Consider the following 25,623-nt stretch of genomic DNA (forward strand, 5'->3'; position numbering starts at 1 on the left):
TTTAGCACTCCCTTTAGCACGTGTGTCATTACAGGGTCATACTGCAGTGTCTTAGGACCTTTAATAATAAAAAACAATAGCTTATGATGTTGAAAACAGACATGTTTTTGAAAATAATTCAAAGCAAGGGCTGTTTTTTCTAAATGTATTGTAATTGCTCTGTGACAATCCATATGTCTAATTACAACTACTCAAAGAAATATGCATTAGGCTCATAATGATGATCTTTTTGCAGTAAATGCATGCTGCTAAACAGGTAAAATTCAGTGAAGCTTTTCTGCCCTGCCAGTATTATTTGTTTACCTGTATATATATATGTGTGTACTGTATATGTATATGTATATGTATATATATATATATATATGTATGTATATGTATATGTATATGTATATATATATATATATATATATATATATATTTATATACATGTGTGTATATATATATATATATATATATATATATATATATATATAGAGAGAGAGAGAGAGAGAGAGAGAGAGAGAGAGAGAGAGAGAGAGACAGAGAGAGAGATATAAATATATATTATGTAGATTATGTATTCCTCCAGCACACTAGATGGCAGCAGCCCTGTGAGCAGCCTAGTGAGAAGTCAACAGGGCATGCCAGGAAATGTTGTCCAGCAGGGCAGCTCTGCTGGGGTCACGAGGTACCGCAAGAGGGCACTGCAGGAAAACAAGCTCCCTACTGTGATGGACTTCCGTGTGACCCGGGCTATCGCCCTGGCACCGGAGGTACTCTTGGGTCTGTAGTAAAAGGGACAGCACTCCCTTATCCAGGCGAGTTGGAGCTGGGAGGTAAAATGGCAACACTTGACTGGAGGAAGGCATTGCGGTGGTGAGAGCATTATTGTGAGGAGAAAAAAAACTTTGTTTTTGTGTTTATTGTGATATATTTGAGAGGAGTTGGTTCATAAATCAACCTTTATTTGAACTCGGGACTGTGCTATTGTGTTCGTCGTGGGGTTTGAGCTTGCTGACACCCAGGTTTCCTTAACTATATATATATATATATATATATATATATATATATATATATATATATATATATATATATATATATATAAATAGACTAGTCAAACAACAATAAAGAGTTGGGGCATCACCCCAGTGACCCTGTAAAACTCAAAGCAAAAACAGGCAAAAAAACACACAATAAATGCATAAACGTCTTTTCAGAAATAAGTTCTGAAAGTGAGCTGATGTAGGATGGCAGATCTTCCGGTGTTGAGGACTTCCAACAGGAAAGGTGTGTCCAGTTGGATGGACACAGGAAGTGAAGTCAGTGGTGGTAAAGCTGTCAATCTTCCCATCTGCAAAGGGAGAAAAGGAAGAGACATTATCACACAGCACCAACCCCTGGGCAGCAGGATATCACTATTACTAGAACCCTTACACTGTCCTCTATGCACACAGCATACAGGGTAGAAATTACCCTGGCCATCACAGAAATTTAGAAGATGTGAAGGATATCAGTATCCACATTATAGGAATGCAATCTCCTAAGGAAGAAGAGCCTGCTCTGCCCTTTCTTATATAGTTGAGCTGCATTCTGAGACCAGTGTAACTCCCAAGTACTACAGTGCACCACCACCACATCCACTCCTTGAAATATTGATTGGGCATAGAGGCTTTTTTGGCGCAGTGAAATTCAATAAGCAGTTCCTTGGTTTTTCTGATGTTAAGATGCAGACAATTCTCTTTGCCACAAGAAACAAACTTCCCCTGACTCCTCTCCACTGTCTCATCCCCTTTATCAAAACACTCCATAAGTGCAGTGTCATATGAGAATTTCTGCAGGTGACATGACCTGCTGTTATATTTATAGTTGGAGGTGTACCAGGTGAAGAGAAAAGGAGACAGGACTGTTCATTGTGGTGCTCCACTGATGCTCACATCCACATCAGAGACACGGTCCTTGAGTCTCTCTCGCGGTCTGCCTGACAGATGGTCCATTATCCAGGACACCATAGGCATTGCATATCTCTGCGCTTACTCTTTAACAGGGATGGCTGGATGATACTGAAAGCATTGGAAAAATCAAAAATGGAAATTCTCACAGTGCTGCCAGCTTTGTCCAGGTTAGAATAAGCCTTGTGGAGCAGAAAGATAATTGCGCCCTCCACTTCAATCATTGTCCAATAGGCAAACTGCACTAAGTCCAGGTGGTCTTCCACAAGAGGACTCATATAGTCCAAGACCAGCATCTCAAAAGGTCTTCATGATGTGAGACATAAGTTCCACTAGTTTGTAGTCATTAGGTGAAGAGGCACCTGTCTTCTCTGGAACAAGAACAATGCAGAATGTTTTCCAGAGCAGTGGAATTGTCTGGAGCCTTAGGGACAAACTGCACAGGTAACAGAGGACTCCACAAAGTTGGTCAACACAGGCCTTAAGAACCTGAGAACAGACTCATTCTGGTCTCGTGTTTTTTTTTTTCCTGTGTATAGCTTCATCAGTTGTCTCCCTACTTGGTCTTTAATTATGGACATCCATCACACTGATGGTCAGAGATGGAATAATCACTGACCATTCCAGTTGATGTGATAGGAGTTGTTGATGTAGGAGTGATGGTGTGGGGAGACTGGTCATTGGAAGAAGCTGGCAGCGAAAGGGAAAATCTATTTGAAAATTGCTTCAGGGAGTTAGCTTTGTTCATATCTCCTTCTAGCACATGAGCCCTGGATTGCTTGAGTCCAGTAATTATATTTCCAGTAATTCTTATTACCTAAGAACAAAACTTGCCTGATTCCACTGTTAAAAACTGTTTAACATTAGGCAGCAAAATCTGTGGCATATAGGCTATAATCGAAATGAAATTTACAACTCGGCTTATGTACATGATTGAAACAAAATCTATCGCAAACAGCTTTATGGAGCAATTAAACAGCAGTGCAGAACTATGAGCTGAATTTTCACAACTAAATGATGGCCAAAGAGAGACAAAGATATTGTTAATGACACTGTATTTTATCTTTACAGCGCCTTGTGTTCCTGAAAATATAACCACATCTGTAGACTGTTTCTCCAACTCCGCCACCATATCCTGGTACTTGAGTGCTGGGGCTGACTTTTACACAGCCAGGATGCTCTCTTCCTCCTCCTCACCGCACAGTGCCCACTGCCAAACTAACGACACATCTTGCATCATCCCTGGACTGCAGTGTGGGCAAATATATAAAGTGGGTGTTGTGGCCCACGATCAGAGGTGCAACAGCACTGAATTGCTTCTCAATTACCTACAAACAGGTACAGTCAAGATCAGCAATTTTAAGTTACCAAGAAAATATTGAAATTTAAACATGTTTCCTTCCAACACATAACTTAAGTGTAGATCACTCAAATATGATCAAATCTGGTGCTCTCATTACAGCCCATAACACCCTCATTGATTATGAACAAATTTGAATTCATGTAAGTTCTGTTTTACTGAATGAAATTTCCAATTTTACACTAAAAGTTCCCTTGTTGGAAAAAATACTTGTCAAAAATTAAAGTTGTAATTTGAGACATTTCCTTATGTTTACAGCCACCTCTGATCTGCCGCCATTTTATATTTAGAGCAGAGAAAGAAATTACTGTCTGTGACACCACACAGTTCTGTTTCCTGGAAAAGTGCTTCAAATGGAAGTGGTCCAGAATAGAAACAGACAGAATTTGTTTGAAATGTTTCTTGAAATTCCACAAGGTGGGATTAACATACTTGGTGACTAAGTATAACCTGAGAAGACCTTAAGTTTACATTGAATTTTTCTTTCTCTTTTAGAGCCCTGTATGCCTCAGAATGTCCATGTAATATACTCAGCAAACATGGCCGAGGTAGGCTGGGACCACAGTCTGGGTGCTGGCTCATACACTGCTGAAGCACTAAGCATTCTGGGGCACTGGGAAGGTTGCGAAACCATAGACACAAGATGCAAGATTGAAGGCCTGCTATGTGGAGAAATGTATAATGTCACTGTCTCAGCACACAATGACGTGTGCAACAGCACAATATCTGAGGTCAAAGTCATTGAAACAGGTAACTCTTTAATGCCAATGTCAATGTCAATTTATTTATATAGCACATTTAAAACAACATAGTAATGCTGTGGCCAAAGTGCTTTACAATAATAGAATAAAAGAAAAACAAAACAAATTAACATAAAACATAAATAGAAATAAAATATATGAACATAAAATAAAATACATAATAAATAGAAGTAATGTTATATACATAAAAAAATAGAAGTAATGTTATATAATCACAAAGAGGAAACCACCAGTATTACTGAAGGTGTTGGAATGCAAGTGAATAGAAATGAGTCTTTAGTCTTGTTTTAAACAGTTCAGTTGTAGACGACTCCTTTATATGATGAGGTAAAGAGTTCCACAGGCGAGGAGCAGCAGCTGCAAAGGCCCTGTCCCCCTTAGTTTTACACTTGGTATGAGGGACAACCAGAGACAGCTGACCAGAAGATCTAAGCACTCTAGATGGCTGATGTAAAACACACAATTCAGATAAATAGGCAGGAGCAAGGCCATGTAAAGATTTAAAAACTAGCAGCAAGATTTTAAAATCAATTCGAAAACTGACAGGCAGCCAGTGTAAAGAAGCTAATATTGGAGAAACAGAGTCATACTTTCTTGCCTCAACCAGAAAGCGAGCGGCAGCATTTTGGACCAACTGTAACCTGTGTATCAGGGATTTATTAATCCCAGAATACAGCGAGTTGCAGTAATCGAGGCGAGAAAAAATAAACGCATGAGTAGCTATCTCAAGATCCCTAGAAGATAAAAAAGGCTTTATCTTACCTAACAGACGAAGTTGGAAAAAGCAACTCTTGACTACAGAATTTACTTGTTTCTCAAAAGAGAGGGTACTATCAAAGATAACGGCAAGATTGCTGACTTGAGGTTTGGAAAAGACAGAGAAAGAGCCAAGAAGTCCAAGACCAATTTGGGCTTTAGTTGATGGGCCCACTATAAGCACCTCCGTTTTATTTTGATTTAGATCAAGAAAATTATTAGCCATCCAGGATCTTAGTTCAGACAGACAGTTGTGGAGTTGATTTGTTGTAGAGTTGCAGATAGGAATATAAACCTGAGTATTATCAGCATAGCAGTGAAATGTAAATGTAACTTTAAATGTTTAATGCTGGCACTGCTGTGGCTCTGGGGTCATAACATTATTTGTTTAATTGAACTGGAAAAGCAAGAAATCATTATGAGATACTGTATTTTTGGCTAAAATCACCAGTATTCCTTTGCTGAAAAATGATGGAAAAGCAGTGACCTTAACCGGCAACATTGTTGGGAAACAGAGGAAGTGCTTTGAGGAATTCCTGGCAAAGACATTCTACTCGGACAGCTGCCCTTCTGTTATGTAGAAAAACGAGAAGGTTAGCAAATAATAATTCATTAGTTATATGTATATAGTGCTTTTATAACTTACTCAACAAAATTGTTCATGGACAGTGGTGAAATACTTCACCCACCAAACATCCACCCAGATGAGGCAACGGCAGTCATTCTATTATCAGTACACTCACCACACATTAGCTATTAGATGGTGAAGGGGTGAGAGACATAGCCAATAAGGGTCAGGGGATGAATGGGTGGGGAAGAACGACCAGGCAGTGGGGTGAAAAACTTAGCCAGGACATCAGGGAACACCCTACATCCAAGCGTATCTTATGACCACAGAGAGTCAAGACCTCGGTTTCATATCTCACCAGAAGGACAGCACCAGTTTTACAGCACAGTGTCCCCATTGCTATCCAAGGATATTGGGATCCACACATACATGACAGGGTAAGCCCACACCATGGCTTTACCAACACATCTTCCAGCTGCATCCCAAGCTTTTTCTACATGGTGTCCCATCCAAGTACTGGCTGGTACCAAACATGCTTAGCTTCAGGTGGTTTACCTCTTTTGATATGCAGGTGGTATGGCTGCTGGATAACATCTAGTTTTCCTATGTGTATATTCACACCATTATACAAAAAAACACTAGCAATAGAAAATTGAGTCAATAGGCTATAGATCATGTTTTCCTAAACTTTTTAATCTGAGGGCCCAAATGAGAAAATTGTTACAATACTGGGGCTCAAGAAGAGGATTATTAGCATATATAGACAAATAACAATGGCCATGTAATAAAAGGCTGTGTTTTTGGTTTGTTTCAGGGATATTTCTCACATGAATGTTGCTAAAAAAAAAGAAAAGTGTACAGTGAACATATTTAAAATAAGGCAATAAAAAGTTTGAATTACCATGAGACAGCCTGATTTGGGGTGTTCATAAGAAATGCACTGATTTACTTCATGAAGTACAAGTACATAATGAACAAGAATAATTGTGTGATATATTTGAAATATTAAAAGTGTGCTTCAATATATGTGTTTAAAGTCTTAATATTCTCGATAGATACCACTGATGGCTAAACCCCTAATAAAGGATCAGAAATCAAACATATTATATTCATAATCACAGTCCCTGAAATAGTCTAAAACAATACCCCATGTTACTTATGTTTAAAATTTCTCATTTTCAACCTTCTGGGAGTGAATCTAAGAGGGCAAAGCCTACCGGTAAAGAATCAAATATCAAAAATATTCTCATACTGGTGATCAGCTGTCACGAAATAGCAAAAGTGACACTCCAAATATTTATATAATCTATATGTCTATAAATTGTTTTGAAGTTTTATGAAAAGAAGCAACTTTGACCCCTTATATCCCATTACGGGGTGAACTCCTGTGGTCATTCTTTCTGAAAACACCTATTGGTTTACTCTATCATAAAGGTGTAATTTCCTGCACAAAATATGGTTCTGAAATGGCCTAAAAATGAGGGGTTTTCAGGTCTAGAGGGACAGAAATAGGGTGGACCCCAAATGTCTTGCATAATTAGACAACAAGACGAGTTGAGCAGCATATCATATGTGAAGGTTTTTTCATACCAATGAGTCAGGAGGGGTCAGACAAGAAAACTGGAGTGATTTCAAAGCGTTTAGAAGTATGAAGATGATTATTATTCCACACAAGGAACAGATTCCTGAGGTGCCAGGACAAATGCTTAATGTGAGCTTTAGTAAAGTGCAGAAAAATACATTCTTCTTTATAATTTTGGAAAGGATGGTATTAGCAGTCACTTAACTACCTTTGTCACTTGACTCATGGCATTAGGAAATTAAATTAGGAAAAAATCTGTTAAAAAATAATGAGTTGATCTAGTTTAATTACTGTGGTGGGTTGGCACCCTGCCCGGGATTGGTTCCTGCCTTGTGCCCTGTGTTGGCTGGGATTGGCTCCAGCAGACCCCCGTGACCCTGTGTTCGGATTCAGCGGGTTGGAAAATGGATGGATGGATGGATAGTTTAATTACCTTGTCTTAAATTTACATTATTATTTTAGAAGTAGTGTTTTTCAAATGATCTTTAAGTATGTTTGCAAACTTTTCAGCATATCCCAGTTTTCAATTAGCAATTTAATTAACTCAGTAAAAAGGTTAGCCACACAGCAAAATTATTCCCAAAAATGTATGCTTTATTTATTTTTTATTGTATACAGGTGGTAGAACACCAAAGGCTCAATGTTCAATGCCTGTCTCACCCTTTTGATATTTTCTAGTGTTCTTTTACAGGTTCTTACAGTTCTCTATGGCCCAACAAACATATTCTTTACACTATCAGTAGATTAAGAGTTATTGAAACACTTTAAATAGGACTATAAGAAGGAATTCACTCTTGGCAAGGCATGTTACAAAATCTTTTTGCATTTGTGTTTAGAATTAAAGTATGCTGTAATGGTAAGCATGCGATGAGGCAACAACCACTGAAACTGCATTTAGCATACAACGTGGCCACAACAATATATATATATATATCCGCACCATACTGACTCACCCCTTCCACCACTGTTATGAAGTATATCATGATTTTATTTTTCTCATTACCTTTCATGTATTTTGATAAATGGCTAACCCTAATTTTGTTTTTTTTTTATTTAGTCAAGAAATCCACTTTTAGAGGTATATTCCTGGCTATAACCATTAGTTAGTTTAGGTTTTGCAAATTTAATTCCAGCCATTTCAGTTACGTTTTAATTTGTGTTATGACTGTTGCCATTTTTGTTTACCAGTTGCTAACACCAATGTAGTTACCAGGGGTGGCATTACAGAGGTCACAACCTTTACGCAAACTCCATGATGTATTACTGTAAAAGGTCAGCTTTCAATGCACTGCCTCGTCTGAGTTTGCAGATATTTCCAACTTTTACATTCTTTTTGCTCAAAACTATTGACATTTCAAATAGTTTTTTGATTAAGGCTTTCGCTTGTTTTCTTGACTAAGGTTTTTGATTCATATTTTGACATCAGTACTAGGGTCTTTGGATCTCCTGATTTTGACTTTTGTTTTGTTCTGACTAACTCTCTTCTCCTTGATCAGTCTCAAATAAATCCATCTAGCTATTTTTAATAGCTTCATAACAACACTATTAAAATCATCACATACTTGTGGCTCACCTGTTATTTTCATTTCTGCTTTTCCAACTAGAGCTGCAGTGCTTTCACCTCAATAATTTGTCTGGCTAACCCTTTCTTATATTTCTTTGCTTCTCAGTCATTTCAGCCTGATTGTTTCACACATTGTGAGGTGCTGTGGGGAATACATATTAGCTCTCTGTGACGCGTTAACAGCAATGTTTATAGCCTACATCTCAGATCACATTCTACCACCATAAATAGTTTGCTAAATAATAGGCAGCGTATCACTCGCTACAGAATTTGCACTTGGGCAAACTCAACTCATTTTATTATGCAATCATAAATGACCTATTACAAACATGTCCAAACATCTGGATAGATAGATAGATAGATAGATAGATAGATAGATAGATAGATAGATAGATAGATAGATAGATAGATAGATAGATAGATAGATAGATAGATAGATAGATAGATAGATAGATAGATAGATAGATAGATAGATAGATTTTTTTAATAACTAGGCGGTTTCGCCTGCACTACAAACTAGCCTCTTTGCAGTTCTGCCTCTCGCGTATGGGGATGCAGATTTTTTTTCATGGGAATTGTTACATATGCATCAATGCAATGTATAACTGCCCGTGATTGAATTTCGTTTCTTTCTCTCTATTAAATAAAATGATTTTTTCGAATGTTTGGCTTTGAGATTTGTTAATTGTCTTTGCAAAAGCTATTCTAACCAGAAACTGTTAAAGTTTTAATACAAATGGCATCTCCTGTGTTGTCTAATGTTATCCGCGGAAGATGTACTACATTACCTTTCTTGGATACATCCTTCTTTCTACAGTAATTCGTGCATTGTAAGACTGGACATTGTTAATGGTTGTAGATATTCTTTGGGATATTGTAAGTTGATGTTTTCATCTTCCACACGATCACCACCAACTGTTTCAGCATAGTCTATTGATACACATTTAACCAATTTGATGTGTAACCGATCGACGTTTTTAACGTTAATTCATTTGACTTCCTCATTTCTCGGTGCTAGGATTGCATGTGTATTCATTTTTTATGTTGATAACCCTTAAAGATGAAATTCTTCAATAAGATTTGGACTTAATACGTCTTTTTAAATTGGGATCTTAAAGTGAGGAAAACATTAAAATGTTTAAGAGCTGAGAGCGCAGGAGGTGTGTCTGACAAAAACATTCACACAAATGAGAGTTGAGGTCTTGTTTGAGAGGAGGGTGTGATTTGAAAAAATGTCAACTTGAAAAAATCTTTCTTCCAAAAAATTCTCATCTTCAAAAAGCCTTGTCAAAGTATTTTTTTATATAATAGAGAGATGTGGCACTATATTCACTCTTTTTATTATTCATTATGTTAACCACTAAGTTAAGCATGTTTCCTTTCTCGTTTCTCTTCCCAGAGCCCTGCCCTCCTCAGAACGTAGTTGTGGATGTGGACTGTGAGGACGGACTTGTCTCAGTTTCCTGGGAGGAAAGCACAAACACTGAATCCTACATTGTGACCACCAAAAAAGATAATGTATTGACATCAGTGTGCCATACCTCTGGAACAAGCTGTCACATTCCTGACCTGGAGTGCGGTCAGATGTATGCCCTAAGTGTTAGAGCACAAAACGCCCAAGGCAACAGTTCTGAAAGCTCTGTGGTCCAAATAAGCACAGGTAAAGTCTGCTTGTGAATTGATTGTTGGGATTGTGGTGATCATCTCAGATTATCTGAACTGTTAATCAAAGTATATCTGCACATTTCACTACAAGTGGTCTAGAACATATCTGCTACATATACTTGATGGCAGTTTAGTGACACTTGGTGATTTATTAATTTGCTAATGAGCTGGAGTTTATCCTGGTAGCATTGGGCCATAGGGTGCCAGCTCAGGATGAACACACACACTCACCAATGCAGAGCCATTTTAAAGCTTCTGATCAACTTAATAGGCTCTTTCTGATATGTGAGAAGAAAAGCAAAATATCCAGAGAAAATCCACATAGTTAAGTTCATGAAGACTGCAACTAGTCTGGGATTTGATCCAGCCTGCTGGTGCTGGTTAGGCACCCATTCTAGTATAGCAATTATGATTACACTGTACTCATGCATTAAACACAAGGTAAGTAAAGTGTACCAAGTACAGTGTGTCTCCTTTTAGAAATATCCACAATGAGTTATTGAATAGATCAGGTCGGGTCAGGTTGGGGAGCATGCACTGGTACAGCGTGTTGCTGCACCCACCACACGACGAAGCAGCTCAGGATACTGGTTGGCAAGCCCCCAGGCAGACATGCAGTCCAGTCCCGCCCTCTGGATATGACCCTCTATCTGCCACAGCCAGGTGTTAAATGGGTGTCCCCTTGACCTGGTCCAGCCACTCTGATCCTCAACAACGAGGACTCTGTGAACCAGATCACCCTCAGGTAATCATGCCATATGGCCATAGTGCCATAACTGACGCTCCCTCACAATGCAGGTAATGTGCCTCATTCTAGACTCCATAAGCAACTGCTCAATCTACACAAACTTAAACCAGCGGTACCCGAGGATTCTCCAAAGAGGCACAGTACCGAAGGACTCCAGTCTGCATCTCAGGTCACCGGATAGCGTCCATGTCTCGCAACCATATAGCAAGACAGGAAGCACCAGGTCTCTAAAGACTTCGTCCTTTTGCATAGATATCGGGAGCACCACACTTCTCTTTTTCGTTATTGAATACTAATGTGAAATTCTTTTATGCAGGATACAAAGTAGGCACCCTGTAAATATCAATAATTAGATGAACATTGTATGAGTTCAGTGTAATCACATCTTGGTATACCAAGGTATGTTAAAATGGGGACATAGTTATTAGCTAACTGCCTTACAGTTTCAGGGTTCTTGGCTTGAATTCCAGCCCAGTCACTGTCTGTGCGAAGTCTTAATGCTTTCTTTTTTAACTGCATTTTTCTTTCCACATCTCAAAGACCGCAATCGTAACTTTGACCCATATGATTAAGTGTGGGCATGTGTTTATGAGTTTATTCCGTGATGAATTAATACCTCGTCCTGAGTGGTGTCTGCCATGCACCCTATGCTATTGAAATAGATTCTTATTCCCCAGAAGATTGATATATTTCAGTCGGTTTAAGTAATGACATAGTGTCTAATACATTCTGGGTGACTGCTGCCTCAAAGGCTGCCAGTGTGAAGTGTTCCCTCTGCCTACAAGTTTTGGGTTTTTTTTCCGTGTTCTATGTTAGGTTAATTAGGGTTTACAAATTTGACTTGTGTGGGTATGTGGCCTGAAGTGCCCTGATGTCCCAATCCAAGCTCATTTTTGAATTGCATCCAATGCGAATGAGAAAGGCTAAAGATCTTCACAACTCTGTGTTGAACTCAAACCATTAAGCAAAACATTGGCAAGGTAAACACTACTTGGCTACATTTTACCTTTTATTTAGATGATCTGCTCCAAACTGGAGGGTCATTTTACTACAGTATCAACAGTATGTGTACCGTAATCAACATATTAGGTATAAATTTCAAAGAAGACATGGCATCATGTTTAAGCGTTGCAGGGGTACTTTTATCTAGTCATGTGTCATCCTGTCCAGAATCTCACCACATTCCTGCTACCTGCTCTTTTAATACAGCACCTTGCCTGCCTGCGGAGTTTGATGTCGTGTTGAACTGTAATAACAACACTGCGTGGGCATTCTGGAGCCCGAGCCATGGTGCTGAATACTACATAGTGAGTGCACAGGGAGCCGATGGACAAATTGTCTCGTGTAACACCACTGATTCTTCTTGTAACCTTACGGATCTTCACTGTGGTCAGATGTACAACCTCAGTATGATCGTTAGTGATGAACAGTGTCAGAGATTCTATTCAGTGCGCACCACAGTTACAACAGGTAAGTAAAATTAAATAACATTCATTTATACCAAAGCTGCTTCTGTCCAATGGGGCTTAGCACTCACTCAAGTCTGGAGACCATCACATAAACACAAAGACACAGATGCTGTGTAGAGATTACAAGATTCGTTACCAGTTAGGTAAAAAAGCATTAAAGGAATAGTCCATCCAGAAATGGCTTCTTTTTATATGTTACTTATCCCATGTAGTTTGTAGTGATTGCTGAGAAAAAAATGTAAATCTCATGATTTTGTGGAGAAAAGACATAAGGTTTCTGATAGAACAGGACCCAGTTGTGACCAGTGCTGGACAACAGCAAACAATATTAATAAAGTGTAAGAAACAATCTCATATTGAGCAGTCAGGGGTTACTGCTGTTTAGTTAGGCCTTGGGGGCAGAGGTGACTACTATTTATTATTTTCTTCTCTGTATTACACTCTGTTGTTCCACTGTATTACTTATTTAGGTTTTGTTATTAAAGTCTTTTTAATGTTTATGGTTGTTGCTGTAAGATGCCCCCCACACAGGCCACTACTGGAACAAACCCAAGCCCAACTTCCCACAGCTCACCAAGAGGTGCTTTAAGGACCCTTGCATAAGCTGACTCCTCAGCATGTGTGCAAAACCACACATCATTCCCACTGATACGATCCTTTCCCAGTTAAAAACCCCAGCAGAAAACTTCTAAAAATAAATGTATGAGGTAACTTTGGCCAGGTTTATACTTCACGCGACGCAATGCATGCACCAGCGGTTGCTCCTGCGACGCAAGCGTTGTACTGTTTATACTTGCACGCGTGCTTTACGTAAATCTGGAGGAATCCACCAGGTGGCAGTGCGAGATATCATCACGGTGAGAACAGGTTCAGCTTCGCTATGTTGTGAATTGCCTGGAACACCCATTAAATTCCGATGACACCTTACTGCAATATCTCTGAAAATGGTGTTTAATGATTAAATTCATCATTCCAGGGATGTGTCCATTCCAGCAAGCATTGGGCACGAGGCAGAAACAATCCCTGGATGGGCATCAGCTGAACGCAAAATGAATACAAGCACACACATACACTCGCGTCATTTTCGTGTCACCAAATCTGCATATCTTTGGAAGGAAACGGGAGCACATTGTGGAAACCCAGCAGGAAAACACGCAAACTCCAGGCAGGGAACACCAGCGATGTGACTCCCTGTGAGACAGCAGTGCTACCGCTCCGCCACCGTGTTATCCCCATGTGTGTAATTATTAGCAGTATTCATTATTTAAACTAAATTAAAAAAATTATTGCATTTCATTATGAAAGTGATATTAAGTATAAATCTTAGAATTCTAAATGTGCAGAGAGTTGGAATATCATATATTTAATGTGTTCTGTGTAGCGATTTATTGCTGTTTGCCACTGATGTCAGGTCAGGAGGAAGCCCCAGAAAAAAAAAGACAGAAGATGGTATGTGAGACTTTTGAAATGTATCGTGTCATTACGATCGGGAATATGCGACGTTTGACTATAAAAGCACCACAAATGCATTTGTATGTCAGCATTTTGCTTCACCACATCGAACCATTCATCAAACATCGAAGTGCGCACATCGATCCTGTAAGATCCGCAAAGCGGCTTTCTGTCACACATAGATAGAGACTCTGACGTCACATTCCAACTTTTAGCACACAGCGCCCCCCGACTTTTTGCTGGTACTGCAACTCGCGCACGTGTCACGTTAATTTCTGAGGACCTGCTCAGAGGACGCTTCAAATGAACGCTGGGAACCCGTGGCAGCCATGATGCAGGCGCGTACACGTTCTGAGCGTGAAGTATAAACAAGCCCTAAGGCATTTAACGTAAGCAACAATGTAGAGAAAGAGATATAGAAAAATGGAGACACAAATAAGTAAGGTGTGAACACAGATTTTGGCAAAGCTGAGTACTCATTATTTCCCCACTAATGATTTAATAGGAGTAAGAATTATTACATTACTGTTCATGCCATAACTAACATTTGGTAAAGAGTTATTTTAACCTAAACCAATTTTACTTAACAGACCTCCTGTTCAACAGATAATTCTAACAACAAAGTTGTTGCTTTTGACAAGACATTACAATCCTTTAAATTATTTTCAATCAGAACTAACAAATAACACATTAAACTTTGTCATATCACATGTATTGAAAAATAGATAAATAATTGCTGTTTAAATCTCTTCACATGCATCTATTATGTTTAATGTCATTCTAAACCTCTCTGTCTTTCATATTCTGCAGTCCCCTGTATACCATTTCACATCAGTGCTGACTTATCTTGTGACAACCAAACTGCCCTGGTGACCTGGGATGCAAGTGAAGGAGCAGAGTCCTACCATGTGACAGCCTGGACAGACTCTGGGGACAGCAGAGAATGCCACAGCACAGGCTTAGCTTGTGACATCAGGAATTTGCAGTGTGGACAAACTTACCACGTGGCAGCTGTCGCGGTTGGCTCAGAGTGTAGAAGTGAACAGAGCCCACCTGAAGAGATCCAGACAGGTAGCTTCATGGTGAATGTGTCTGTCGAATGCACAGTATGAGCTTCTTTGGCACTTAATAGATCCCCACTGTGACCTTGTGGTAGGAAGAGTCAGAGAGCTGTTTGACATTTTTATACCTGCCCCTCCATTTCTTTTGCCACTCGTACGTGTTCTGAACAGTCAGGTTTGGATGAAAGGGTTTTTTGCAGCTTTCATTAACTTGATTTGCACAATAACATATAGCTGTACGTAATCGGCAGCTTGATAACAATGCTAACCCCTAAATCACACCAGAAGTGCCATATCTGCTTTTATCTTTCCAGTTCACACTGAATAAAGACCATTAGTGGCAATTTTATTTTTGTATTGAGTTTGGAGTTTTTGCTAAGTGAATGAGTGAGTTACAATAGTAGTGTATATAACAAGTATAGTACATTCTCATTAAATACGAGGTGTGATCAAAAAATATGGTGAATGTTTTAAAAAAGAAACGTTTATTGCAGCAAAAGATTTCCAACTACTAGTCACCATCAAAATACTATCCTCCACTTCAAATGCACTTATCCCAACGCACCTGCCACTTTGCAAAGCAGTTCTGGAAGTTTTCTTTGGAGAGTGTCTTTGGTTGGGCTGTCGTGGCTGCCTGGATGTCCTCAATGGATTGAAATCGTTTGCCTTTCATGGTCATTTTCAATTTAGGGAACAGCCAGAAGTCACACGGTGCCAGATCCGGCGAATAAGGTGGATGCGGACACAGCGTAATGTTTTTGTTCGACAGAAATTGTCATACTAGAAGGGATGTGTGACAAGGAGCATTGTCATGATGAAGAATGAAACCGCTTCAAGATTTTCCTTGGTTATTGATGTTGAAGGATGTCCTGATCTTTTCTTGTCTTCAACCGAGTCAGATCTATTATGAAATCAAGCAAACCACTTGTAAATGGTCTTAATTGTCGGTGAAGTGTCACCATAAACAAATTTTAACATCTGATGGTTTTCCTGAGCTTTTTGCAATTTGAAACAAAATTTTATGTTAATGCGTTGCTCATTATCCATTATCAACAACAAACTTGAAAAACACACTTGAACTCAATGGTGCCTCACATATGACTGACAGTATTAAACAAGTTGAAACTTGTCACTAACTCGGCTCTAGGATGGACCTGTCAGAACCTGCATTGAATTGTTTTACGTTGCTCTTGGATGCTGCTCTGCATGGACATTCACCGTACTTTTTGATCACACTTTGTATGTTTCTCTGAACAAAGGAAGACAAGCGTGGGAGGAAGTCAAGGATAAACCTGTATTATATTTTGTTTGTGCAGAGGTTATTAATAGCATAATAAATTATCAATTAATTATATTAAGGTTGAGACTGATTTCATAATAGTCCTGCAAATTTTAGTAGTGAGTATCCATTGTTACTTCACTGTGTATTGGGACTGAAAGTTAAAGTAAAGTTTAACTCGGATAGTTGCAATGGCTCTGTTTCAACTGAAAGGTCACTGCCACCCCTTCAAAATTTAAGACATCCACTACAGATTTTTTGTTTTCCTACGTTGGCCTTATGTATCCTACATGCTTTTTTTGTGCATGTAGTGGTCCTAATAAATCTCAGTATAAAAAGGAAGACATTCTTTGTCTTATTCTACATTAGAAACTTGGACATATACTGTATGCAGTGGATTCAGAAAGTATTCAGACCCCACATTTTGTTATGTTGCAGCTTTTTGCTAAAATCATTTGAATTATTTTTTTTCCCTCATCAAACAACACTCAATACTCCAGAATAACAAAGTTTTTAGAAATGTTTGCAAATTTAGCAAAAATAAAAGTTTGAAAAGTCACATTGAAGCAAGTATTCATACCCTTTGCTACAACACCTGATATTTCGCTCAGGGTGCATCCCATTCTTGTGACCATCATTGAGATGTTTCTACACCTTGTTTGGAGACCACCTATGGTCAGTTCAATTGATTTGACATGATTAGGAAAGGCACACGCCTGTCTGCAGAAGGTCCCACAGTTGACAATGTGCATCAGAGTAAAAAAAAAACAAGCCATGATGTCAAAAGAATTGCCTGTAGAGCTTAGAGACAAGATTGTGTGAAGGAACTGACATGGTGAAAGGTACAGAGAAATTCCTACAGCATTGAAGGTTCACAAGAGCAAAGTTGACTCCATGATTCCAAAAAGGATGAGGTTTAGTACAACCATGACTCTTTCTAGCACTGGCTACATGGACAAACAAGCAATTTTTGGACAAGGGCCATGGCAAGAGAGGTGACCAAGTACCTGATGGTCATTCTGGTTGAGCTCCAGAGAACCTGTGTGGAGTTGGGAGAAGCTTCCAGAAGAACAACCATCACTGCTACACTCCACCAATCTTGGCCCTACATCGGAGTGGCCAGACAGAAGGCTCTCCTCAGTAAAAGACGAATGGATGCCCACCTGGAGTTTGTTAAACGGCACTTAAAGGAGTCTCATAATGTGAGAAATAAGATTCTCTGGTCTGATGAAATCAAAATTAACATCATGTCAGGAGGAAAACATGTACAGCTCATTACCTGTGCAATATCACTCCAACGGTGAAGTACGGTGGTGGCAGCATCACACTGTGGCATTGTTTTGCAGCAGCTGGGACTGGTAGACTAGATAGGGTTGATGGAAAGTTGAATGGAGCAAAATACAGAGATATCCTTAATGAAAACCTGCTCCAGAACATTGTGGACACCAGAGTATGCTGCATGTTCACATTCTAACAGGACAATAACCCTAAGCACAAAGCCAAGACAACACAGTGGCTTAGGGACATACTTTGGGAATGTTCTTGAGTTGGCCAGCCAGAGCCCAAACACCTGAACCCAATCAAACATCTCTGGAGAGACCTGAAAACAGCAATCTACAGACAGCCTTCATCCAACCTGACAGAGCAAAGACAGATTTTTAGAAATGTTGCAACTTTAGTAAGAATAAAAACTTGAAAAGTCACAATGACACAAGTATTCACACCCAGAGAAGAATACCGCAGAGAAGAATATTAGAAAACCCTCAAACCCTGGCGTGAAAAGCTTGTCACGTCATACCAAAGAAGACTCCAGGCTGGAATTGCTGCCAAAAGGGGCTTCATTTAAGTACTGAATAAAGGGTCTGAATTTCTTGTGCCAATATGATACTTCAGTTTCTTGTTTTTACTAAATTTGCAAAAGAAATTCTAAAATCCTGTTTCTGCTTTGTCATTGATGGGTAGTGAGTGGTGCTTGATGTGGGGAAAATGAATTTAAACGATTTTAGCACAGGGCTGCAGCACAGCAAAATGTGAAAAAAGTGTTGGGTTGTGAATGCTTTTCTATTCCATTGTACATATGTATAATAGTAGTGATTAAGCCTTTTGGTTTTTCTTGTGAATCGGAGTGCAAGTGGATAACATGTTGTCATGATAGCACATATGGGAATGTGGAGATGTATGTAATACTAATGACATACTTAGGAGCTGGAGTGGTAAGTGTAAACTCGCAGCTAAATAACTGCACAGGAGTCAAGTGAACTAATAAAACACAAAGTAGGACAGCGAGAGACAGAGCAGAAGACACCAAGGGACAACTCAAAAGAGAATCAATAGATGTGGCTATGTTTCCAAATAATAAAATAACATGAAATAAAAGTGTGTCCTGAAACACAGCCAGAAGTAAAGACTGAACAGTGAATGTTTAACATGCTCTGCTCTGGATAAGTGCGTTTAGAAAGTGAATGGACATACTTAGCATGCAACGCATCCATACAGGTGATATGTGGTTCCAAGTATTATATATTTATAAACACTTTATTATGGTAAAAAGATTTGATTTCTTATGATTTACCTGATCAGCAACATTTGTGTATAAACTGTCTATAAATCGACATGTGTGACTGGCAATGGTACAGAATAGATGAGTGAGAAAAGCAGCTATGCAGGATGGCTAAGGTCTTTAATGATCCTTTTTAACATCTAGAGTGTTGTATACGTCCTGAACAGAAAGCAGTCTGATGCCAGAAATATCCTACGCCACCTTCACCACCTTCCGCAGTACTCTGTGATCTTGAACTAGGTTTAGGTTAGGTTTAGGTTAGGTTTCTTTATTTAGTCATGTTTACACAGGAAAACATGAAATTTGCCTTCTCAGTTGCATCTAATAACAGGTAACAGACAGAATGAAATAAAACAGACAAATAGAAATAAGAAAGGTTAAGGTAAGGCAGTTAGATAAAACATATTTATACCAAAAAAAAAGGTAACAGGATATATATCAAAACCTTAAACATTAACTAAGCAGCTGCCGTACCAGAATGTGATGCAGCCTTTGTGGATGAACTCCACTGTGAACCTGTAGAAATCTCAAAAAGACGCGCATATTAGATTGACTGGTAATTCTAAATTGGGTGCATGAGTGAGGAGGGCCTACGATAGACTGGCACTTCACTTGAAGTTGGTAACCCTTGTAGCAGAATTGTCTGCGATTGCCTCCGCAATCCCAGCAAGTAGGTTTCAGTTTTGTATGCTATACATATTATATAGCGCCTTTTGCCCAAAAGCACTTTACGTGTGCACTAACATCTGAACAGAGCCATAAAATTACTGACCTGGCAGGTAAGTTGTTTCAGTCAGTATTTAATCCTCCAAATGTAGGATGATGGCCCACATTCTTACCAGCCTGAAAATTCTAAATGGGCAGGAGAGCAAACAAAATAGAAGGTGGGGTGTCAAGCAGGGCTGTGAAAATCTTTTGATTAAACATCTCTTGGCACATGCTTTGAAAGGACAATACCTTTGAAAATAATCCTTCAGTTGTTGGTCTTCACAAAAATAAAATAAGGGCAAAAGAAAAGAAAAGACATTTTTTAACTATTTAATATTTGCTTTACTATGACCTGGAAACTGAAGAAACACAAGTGTGTCCAAATCTTTTCAGGTATACAGTATATTCCACTGCTAGCTCATTATGTGACACTGTGCAAGTGTCTTGTGCGCCATTTAGTTCTGAATGTTTATAACATTGGTAGTACTGTGCACAACATTTTTATGGTAAGAAAACCAACACAATTAAATTTATTTAAAATTTTGTGTGAACTAATGCTAATGGTAAGAATGACCCTATAAAAAATATACTGGTGTGAATTTACCAAGAAAGGCTCTAATATATTATTTCTTTGTCAATTCTTATAAATAAATATTGAGAAAAATGGCATGATGGCACAGTACTCTACCTCACTGTCTCACAGCTCCAGGTCATTCCCAGTCCACTCACTGTCTCTGTGTGGAGGTTTCATGTTCATCCCGCGTCTGTGTGTGTTTCTTTTCTTTCTCCAGTTATTTCAGTTTCCTTCTTCATACCAGGGTCATGCATGTTAGATTAATTAGCAACACTAAATTAGTGTCCCCTAAGATGAATGACCCTGCCATCTTTCAGTGCTGTTAACATAATGTCTTTGGAAATAATCACATGGACAAATGGTGTTATGAGAAGTTTCATCTATGATATTTCATTATAAAGTTTCCCTTATACATATGTCTGGCTGCTAGTAAAGAATTTGTCTTTAATTTGTTTTCACTTGTCATTACTAACTCATTTCTTTCATTCCAGCCCCATGTATACCTCAGAATCTCCAAGCCTCCTTTACATGTGGCAGTGACGCTGTGTCTGCAGTGTGGGAGGAGAGTCCTGGAGCTGAAGTGTACATTGTGACTGTCATGGGAGCCAACGGGCAGGTAGTAAGCTTCAACACAACCGACACAGGCCTGGAAATTATAGACCTCTTCTGCGGACAGACTTACAATGTGAGCGTAAGAGCGCAGAATGAGATGTGCAGCAGCGCAGCAAACACGTCTGTGGAGTTTCAAACCAGTAAGTTTGAGCTGGGCTAGTGGTCCTGGCAAATTAAAAGTGACTTTCTAAGGCAAACGTAGTCCATTAATCTTCACAACTTACATTAGACATCAACAAGAACTACTGCTGATTTGTATAGTATCATATAACTGTTTGGAACAGTATGTCCAAATGTATACAAATAAAACAGAAATGTATACCACCTACTAGTTCTATGTGACTAACATGAATTCACTTATAAACAAGGGATCCAGCTGATGCATTGTACTGACTGGGTTTTGGATCCATCAGGTAAGTGTTACTTCAACATTTAAATGGTGTGGCCTGCAGTTTTGGGCCATTCATAATACGTTACATATGCAGTATGTTCAGTCACCCTTTAAAATTACCTCTTTTACCTCTACACTCTTAAACATAAAGGTGCCAGAGTGGTTCTTCTGCGTGGATGCCCTAGGGAAACCATTTTTGGTTGCCAAAAGACCCATCCACATGAAGTTCCTGAAAGAGGATTTATTGATTTAGATTTGTAATAGTGTCCATACAGTAAATAACCATGAACAAATGGTAATAGATTTGTGAAATACTAATGGCTCATGATTGTAAAAGGAATATGGCTGCATACAGGAACCACAACACCTAGAAATGAATTATAATGTACCATGTGAGACTTGCCCGGACACCACCAGTCAGAAACCACATCTTTATAAAAAGCACACTTTTATTTTGAACAAATAAGCACAGGTTTTTCAGTCCCGAACACCACACACAATGCACACAGCTAATGTCACCACAATAAGGGCTTCTCTTTCTCAGTCCTTGCCTGAATCCTCCTAGTAGCTTTGTCCTGCTCCCACTCTCAACTCAAGCTCCTCGACTGTACACTAAAAAAAGTATAACATTGATGTTGTTCATTCAACATAAATGTTCTCTTTCAAGTAACTTAAGATTAGTCATTTAGTGTTGTAGCTTAAAATATTTGGTTTCAGATCTCAATCAAAGTAAAAAAATTTGTTTGTACCAAAGTAAGTTATGGTGGAGGGAATAAACGTAAAAATCCTATTTCAGTTAATTTAATATTTTAGGTTGTTCATGTGCTGTGTTTGAGGGGCTGTTTGTATATTCTTTCGGTCAAACTTTCCAGTGTGATGACTTTCCAACTGCCAAAGAAGAAGAACAACTGAAAAAATAGATTTACTTCAGTATAAAACAAGTGAACTGCACCCAATCACCCTAAATGATTTGCCTCAACTTAAAAATTGTGGGATCAATAAGCTAAAAAGAATTATATTGGTTCAGATTGAAAATATTAAGTGTGAATCATCACCTTCTTTTTTTCAGTGTATGAAGGCGGCCCCTTTTATTCCCGACCGGATGTGCTCCAGGTGGCTGATTACGTCCTTCTGGCAGCACTTCCTGGTGTGGCGGAAGTGCTGCCCTTTGCACCGGAAGCACTCCGGGCGTCCCTGGCAGGTTCCTCCGCCATCTTTCCAGGTGTGGCGGAAGTAACTATTTCCGGGTTCTTTGAGGTTTAAGGCGCCCCCTGGTGGTGGCCACGGGTCCCAACGGGTTAACCACTTTTCCCTCTTCTCCCGTGGTCCTCTCTTAATCCAGGGTGGTTGCCCTCTTGTGGCCCGGAAGCTATACATGCCCTCTTCCGGTCCTTCCAGGCATCCCGGCCAGGTAAGGACCCCAGCAATCTGCCACAACCATTAAAGAACCATTATTTTTAAGAGCATATACAGCCAGGCGAGTCTGACGATTATATCTTGCACTCATATGCACAACTACAGTAAATAAAGACAGAGTAAGAAAACACTAGTTTAGAATTTATAACCTGAAAATTTACCCTTATGGGAAAGGGGTGTAAAATGGCTGAAAACTACTTTACAAAAAAAGTGAATTTTAGGAAAAACAATAACACTAGACTTTCACAAAAGGAATATGCACACAAAATTTTTGTTAATTTGTAACAGAAATAGCAATTGTTTTAAAGGTTTCACAACTAGACGAAAACTTCCTGTTCTCATGCATAGAGTTCAACTTTATTTTGTGTGGCTAAATAAATGTCACGCACAATTCATGGCACTGCAGTAGTATCTTCATTAACAAGTATAATTTTGCCTTAATTGACAGCAATTAAGAAGAACTACATTAAATTGAAAAACTCTTAATTGATAACTTTAAAAAATAAATAGCAGAGTAATTAGCAGCAATAAAGCACTGCAAGAAAATGTTAAATTAAATACACAAGCTAATTAACCTGATTGTTCCATTTAATAAATTAACAAATAAGCAACAAATATTCTGTATTCACTTTTAAGGACCAAAACTACAAATAAAGGTGAACTAAGGATGCAAGAAGTCTCAAGATTTCTTGAAACCCTTAATTCTGGGGCCTCTGACAAACACTTCTTATAAACAAAAGAGGGAAAATACCAAAAAGGTACAAAAAATAAACAAGGAAAAAATGCAACATCCAAAGATTCAAAACTAAACAAACCACTTACAGCACAAAATAGAAGAGAATTCCCTGTCTCAGCCAGGAAGCTGTCATGGAGGGTCACTGTCACAAAGAGTATGCTGGGACTGGCACCCTGGAGCAATGAATAGAAACACCTTACTCAGCCAGAGGCCAGAAGAAATAAGGGACAGTGGGAGATTGCCTCCCATTCTCATGTCGTTCCCCCATACACCGGGTGGCACAATCCCTTTACGTCAGGGGTCTCCCAACACGTCGCTTGTGAGCTACCCCTTTCTAAGTAGCTCGTCAAAGGGTTAATGATTCCTACTTAAATTTGAAAACTTGACTAGTCAAATTAGGGATGGGCGATCTTTCCAAAAAATCATATCACAATCCACAATGTGAATTGCAATCTATCTTTTCAGTGGGGCATATGCTTAAGAGAATATCCAGATTCAAACTCATCAAGACCTAAGTAACACTTTATTTTAAATATCAAACAAAGTTGAATTCAATTGTTCTCTTGTTCGCTAGCTAAGTGGAGTTAAGGAACACACCCGAAGCTGACGAGTGAGTGAGGAGAGCCTTCCCACCATCCACAAAAACCACCCCCTCTCCTCGACGTGCTGCGTGTTTCTCAGATTCGCTCAAATAAATCAGTACCGCAAACGAACTATGATACATAGTGAAATGAGAGAAGTCACAAAATCAACCGGAATGTTCAAGCAAATTATAGAAAAAAAACAATTCTAAATCCATCAAGTAGTTCTCTCGTGAAAAGCGGACAGACAGAGAGACATTGAATTTTATATATTATATATTAGTAAACCTTCAAAATAATGTGCAGTTGAAGTCTCAACAGCATTCTCAGCATTTCTGGAGCTTAGTAGAGCCAGATAACTCTAAGAATCTTCACCAAGCAGCTCTGAAAATGTCTGCTTTGTTTGGGTCTCCATACCTCTGTGAGTCTGACATGAATGTCATGAAATCAAAGTTCAGAACAAGACTGACAGATGAACAGTGAAATGACTCCATAAGAGTGAACCTAAGTGGCTACACTCCACCATACACCTCTCTTGTTGACTCCATGCAGTGCCAGTCATCTGACTAACTAAAAAACATATCACACATGCAACTGGACCTGTGAATAAAGTGAAACAGTTACATGGAACAAAATAACAAATGAAGAAGTCAGATCTGTGTATTTGGAATTGCCTTGTTTTGTTTTTGACAGCATTCATGTTGTAATTCAATGGTGTGAGATACACTAGACAATGCACACAGACTGCACTTACAGGTGACCTAAATATTTTTTGTGTTGTTTTAATGCAAAATGTGAGTTGTGGACACCAAAATTTTGTAAATGTTCAGGCAAAACAAGGCTTATTCAGTTTGTTTGGGTTGAAATAAGCTATGAGAATAAACGTTAGAAAACATGAGTAGCTCGCGGCCATTTTCATTTTGTAAAAGTAGCTCTCAGGGGAAACAAGGTTTGAGACTCCTGCTTTACGTAAACGTCTCTTTGGACTTCCACCATACAGCATGGTTCCATAACACTGCCCAAGTTAGTGACAGAGTATAACCGCTCTGCAAGTACGGCTGAAGTCAAATTTGATTGACAGTTATCCTGTCCCTAGATATGCCCCACAATGCCTCCGGTCAGCAGTAACCTTTCTCGAGCTCCACTCCACTGCAAGAGTATGACGACTATCAAGTAAACCAAGTGACATAAACATGTAATCTAATTGGCTGTTCAGCAGAACTCCTGAGTTGTGATTTTTGGATCAAGTACAGAATAAAGTTGAGAGTTTTGCTGCCTTTTTGTGAAAAATAACTTTGTTGTAATGAATTTTGCAAATGAAACGGACTTAGTTCTAAAGGAAACTGGCCAGGACCAGTTAACAAGGATTTTGTGAAAACAGTTTGTTCTAATGACATTTCACACTTACACACACACACACACACACACACGCACACACACACACACACACAGAGCTATTATTATAGAATTGCAAACTTGTGATCTTATCTAATAAAACACAATGTAAGGCATCGTCTTTTTCTTACCCTCTCTTTTCAGCCCCCTGTATTCCCCAGGACGTTTCAACCTTCAGCGACTGCTTGAATAATCATGGGCTGGTTTACTGGACAGAGAGTGATGGTGCTGTTTTCTATACGGCGATCGCCCAGGGGCTGGATGGCCACCAGCATATTTGCAATACTGCGGAGACAAGATGCAACTGGACTGACCTTCACTGTGGAGAGGTGTACAAAGTTTTTGTTATCGCACACGACAACAACTGTAACAGCTCAGTGAGCAATACATCCACAATAGTAACGGGTAGGTGGACTTCAAGCATTAGTGTGATTTTATTAGTAGTCTCATTTTAAAC

At 39.0% G+C, this 25,623-nt stretch overlaps 1 protein-coding gene across 1 annotated transcript in view; it reads left to right on the forward strand.

The window, feature by feature from the left end:
- Positions 1–25,623, forward strand: part of LOC114658369 (uncharacterized) — a 94,772-nt gene that overhangs the window by 9,329 nt on the left and 59,820 nt on the right. Inside the window, exons 4-10 of the mRNA XM_028810455.2 lie at positions 3,000–3,266; positions 3,784–4,038; positions 9,919–10,179; positions 12,142–12,402; positions 14,664–14,924; positions 20,527–20,787; positions 25,311–25,571. Coding sequence (XP_028666288.2) covers positions 3,000–3,266; positions 3,784–4,038; positions 9,919–10,179; positions 12,142–12,402; positions 14,664–14,924; positions 20,527–20,787; positions 25,311–25,571 — 1,827 coding nt within the window. The remainder of the gene's footprint in view (positions 1–2,999; positions 3,267–3,783; positions 4,039–9,918; positions 10,180–12,141; positions 12,403–14,663; positions 14,925–20,526; positions 20,788–25,310; positions 25,572–25,623) is intronic.

The sequence above is a fragment of the Erpetoichthys calabaricus genome, chromosome 10 (genome assembly GCF_900747795.2).
Source record: "Erpetoichthys calabaricus chromosome 10, fErpCal1.3, whole genome shotgun sequence".
In the NCBI taxonomy this organism is placed as follows: Eukaryota; Metazoa; Chordata; class Cladistia; order Polypteriformes; family Polypteridae; genus Erpetoichthys; species Erpetoichthys calabaricus.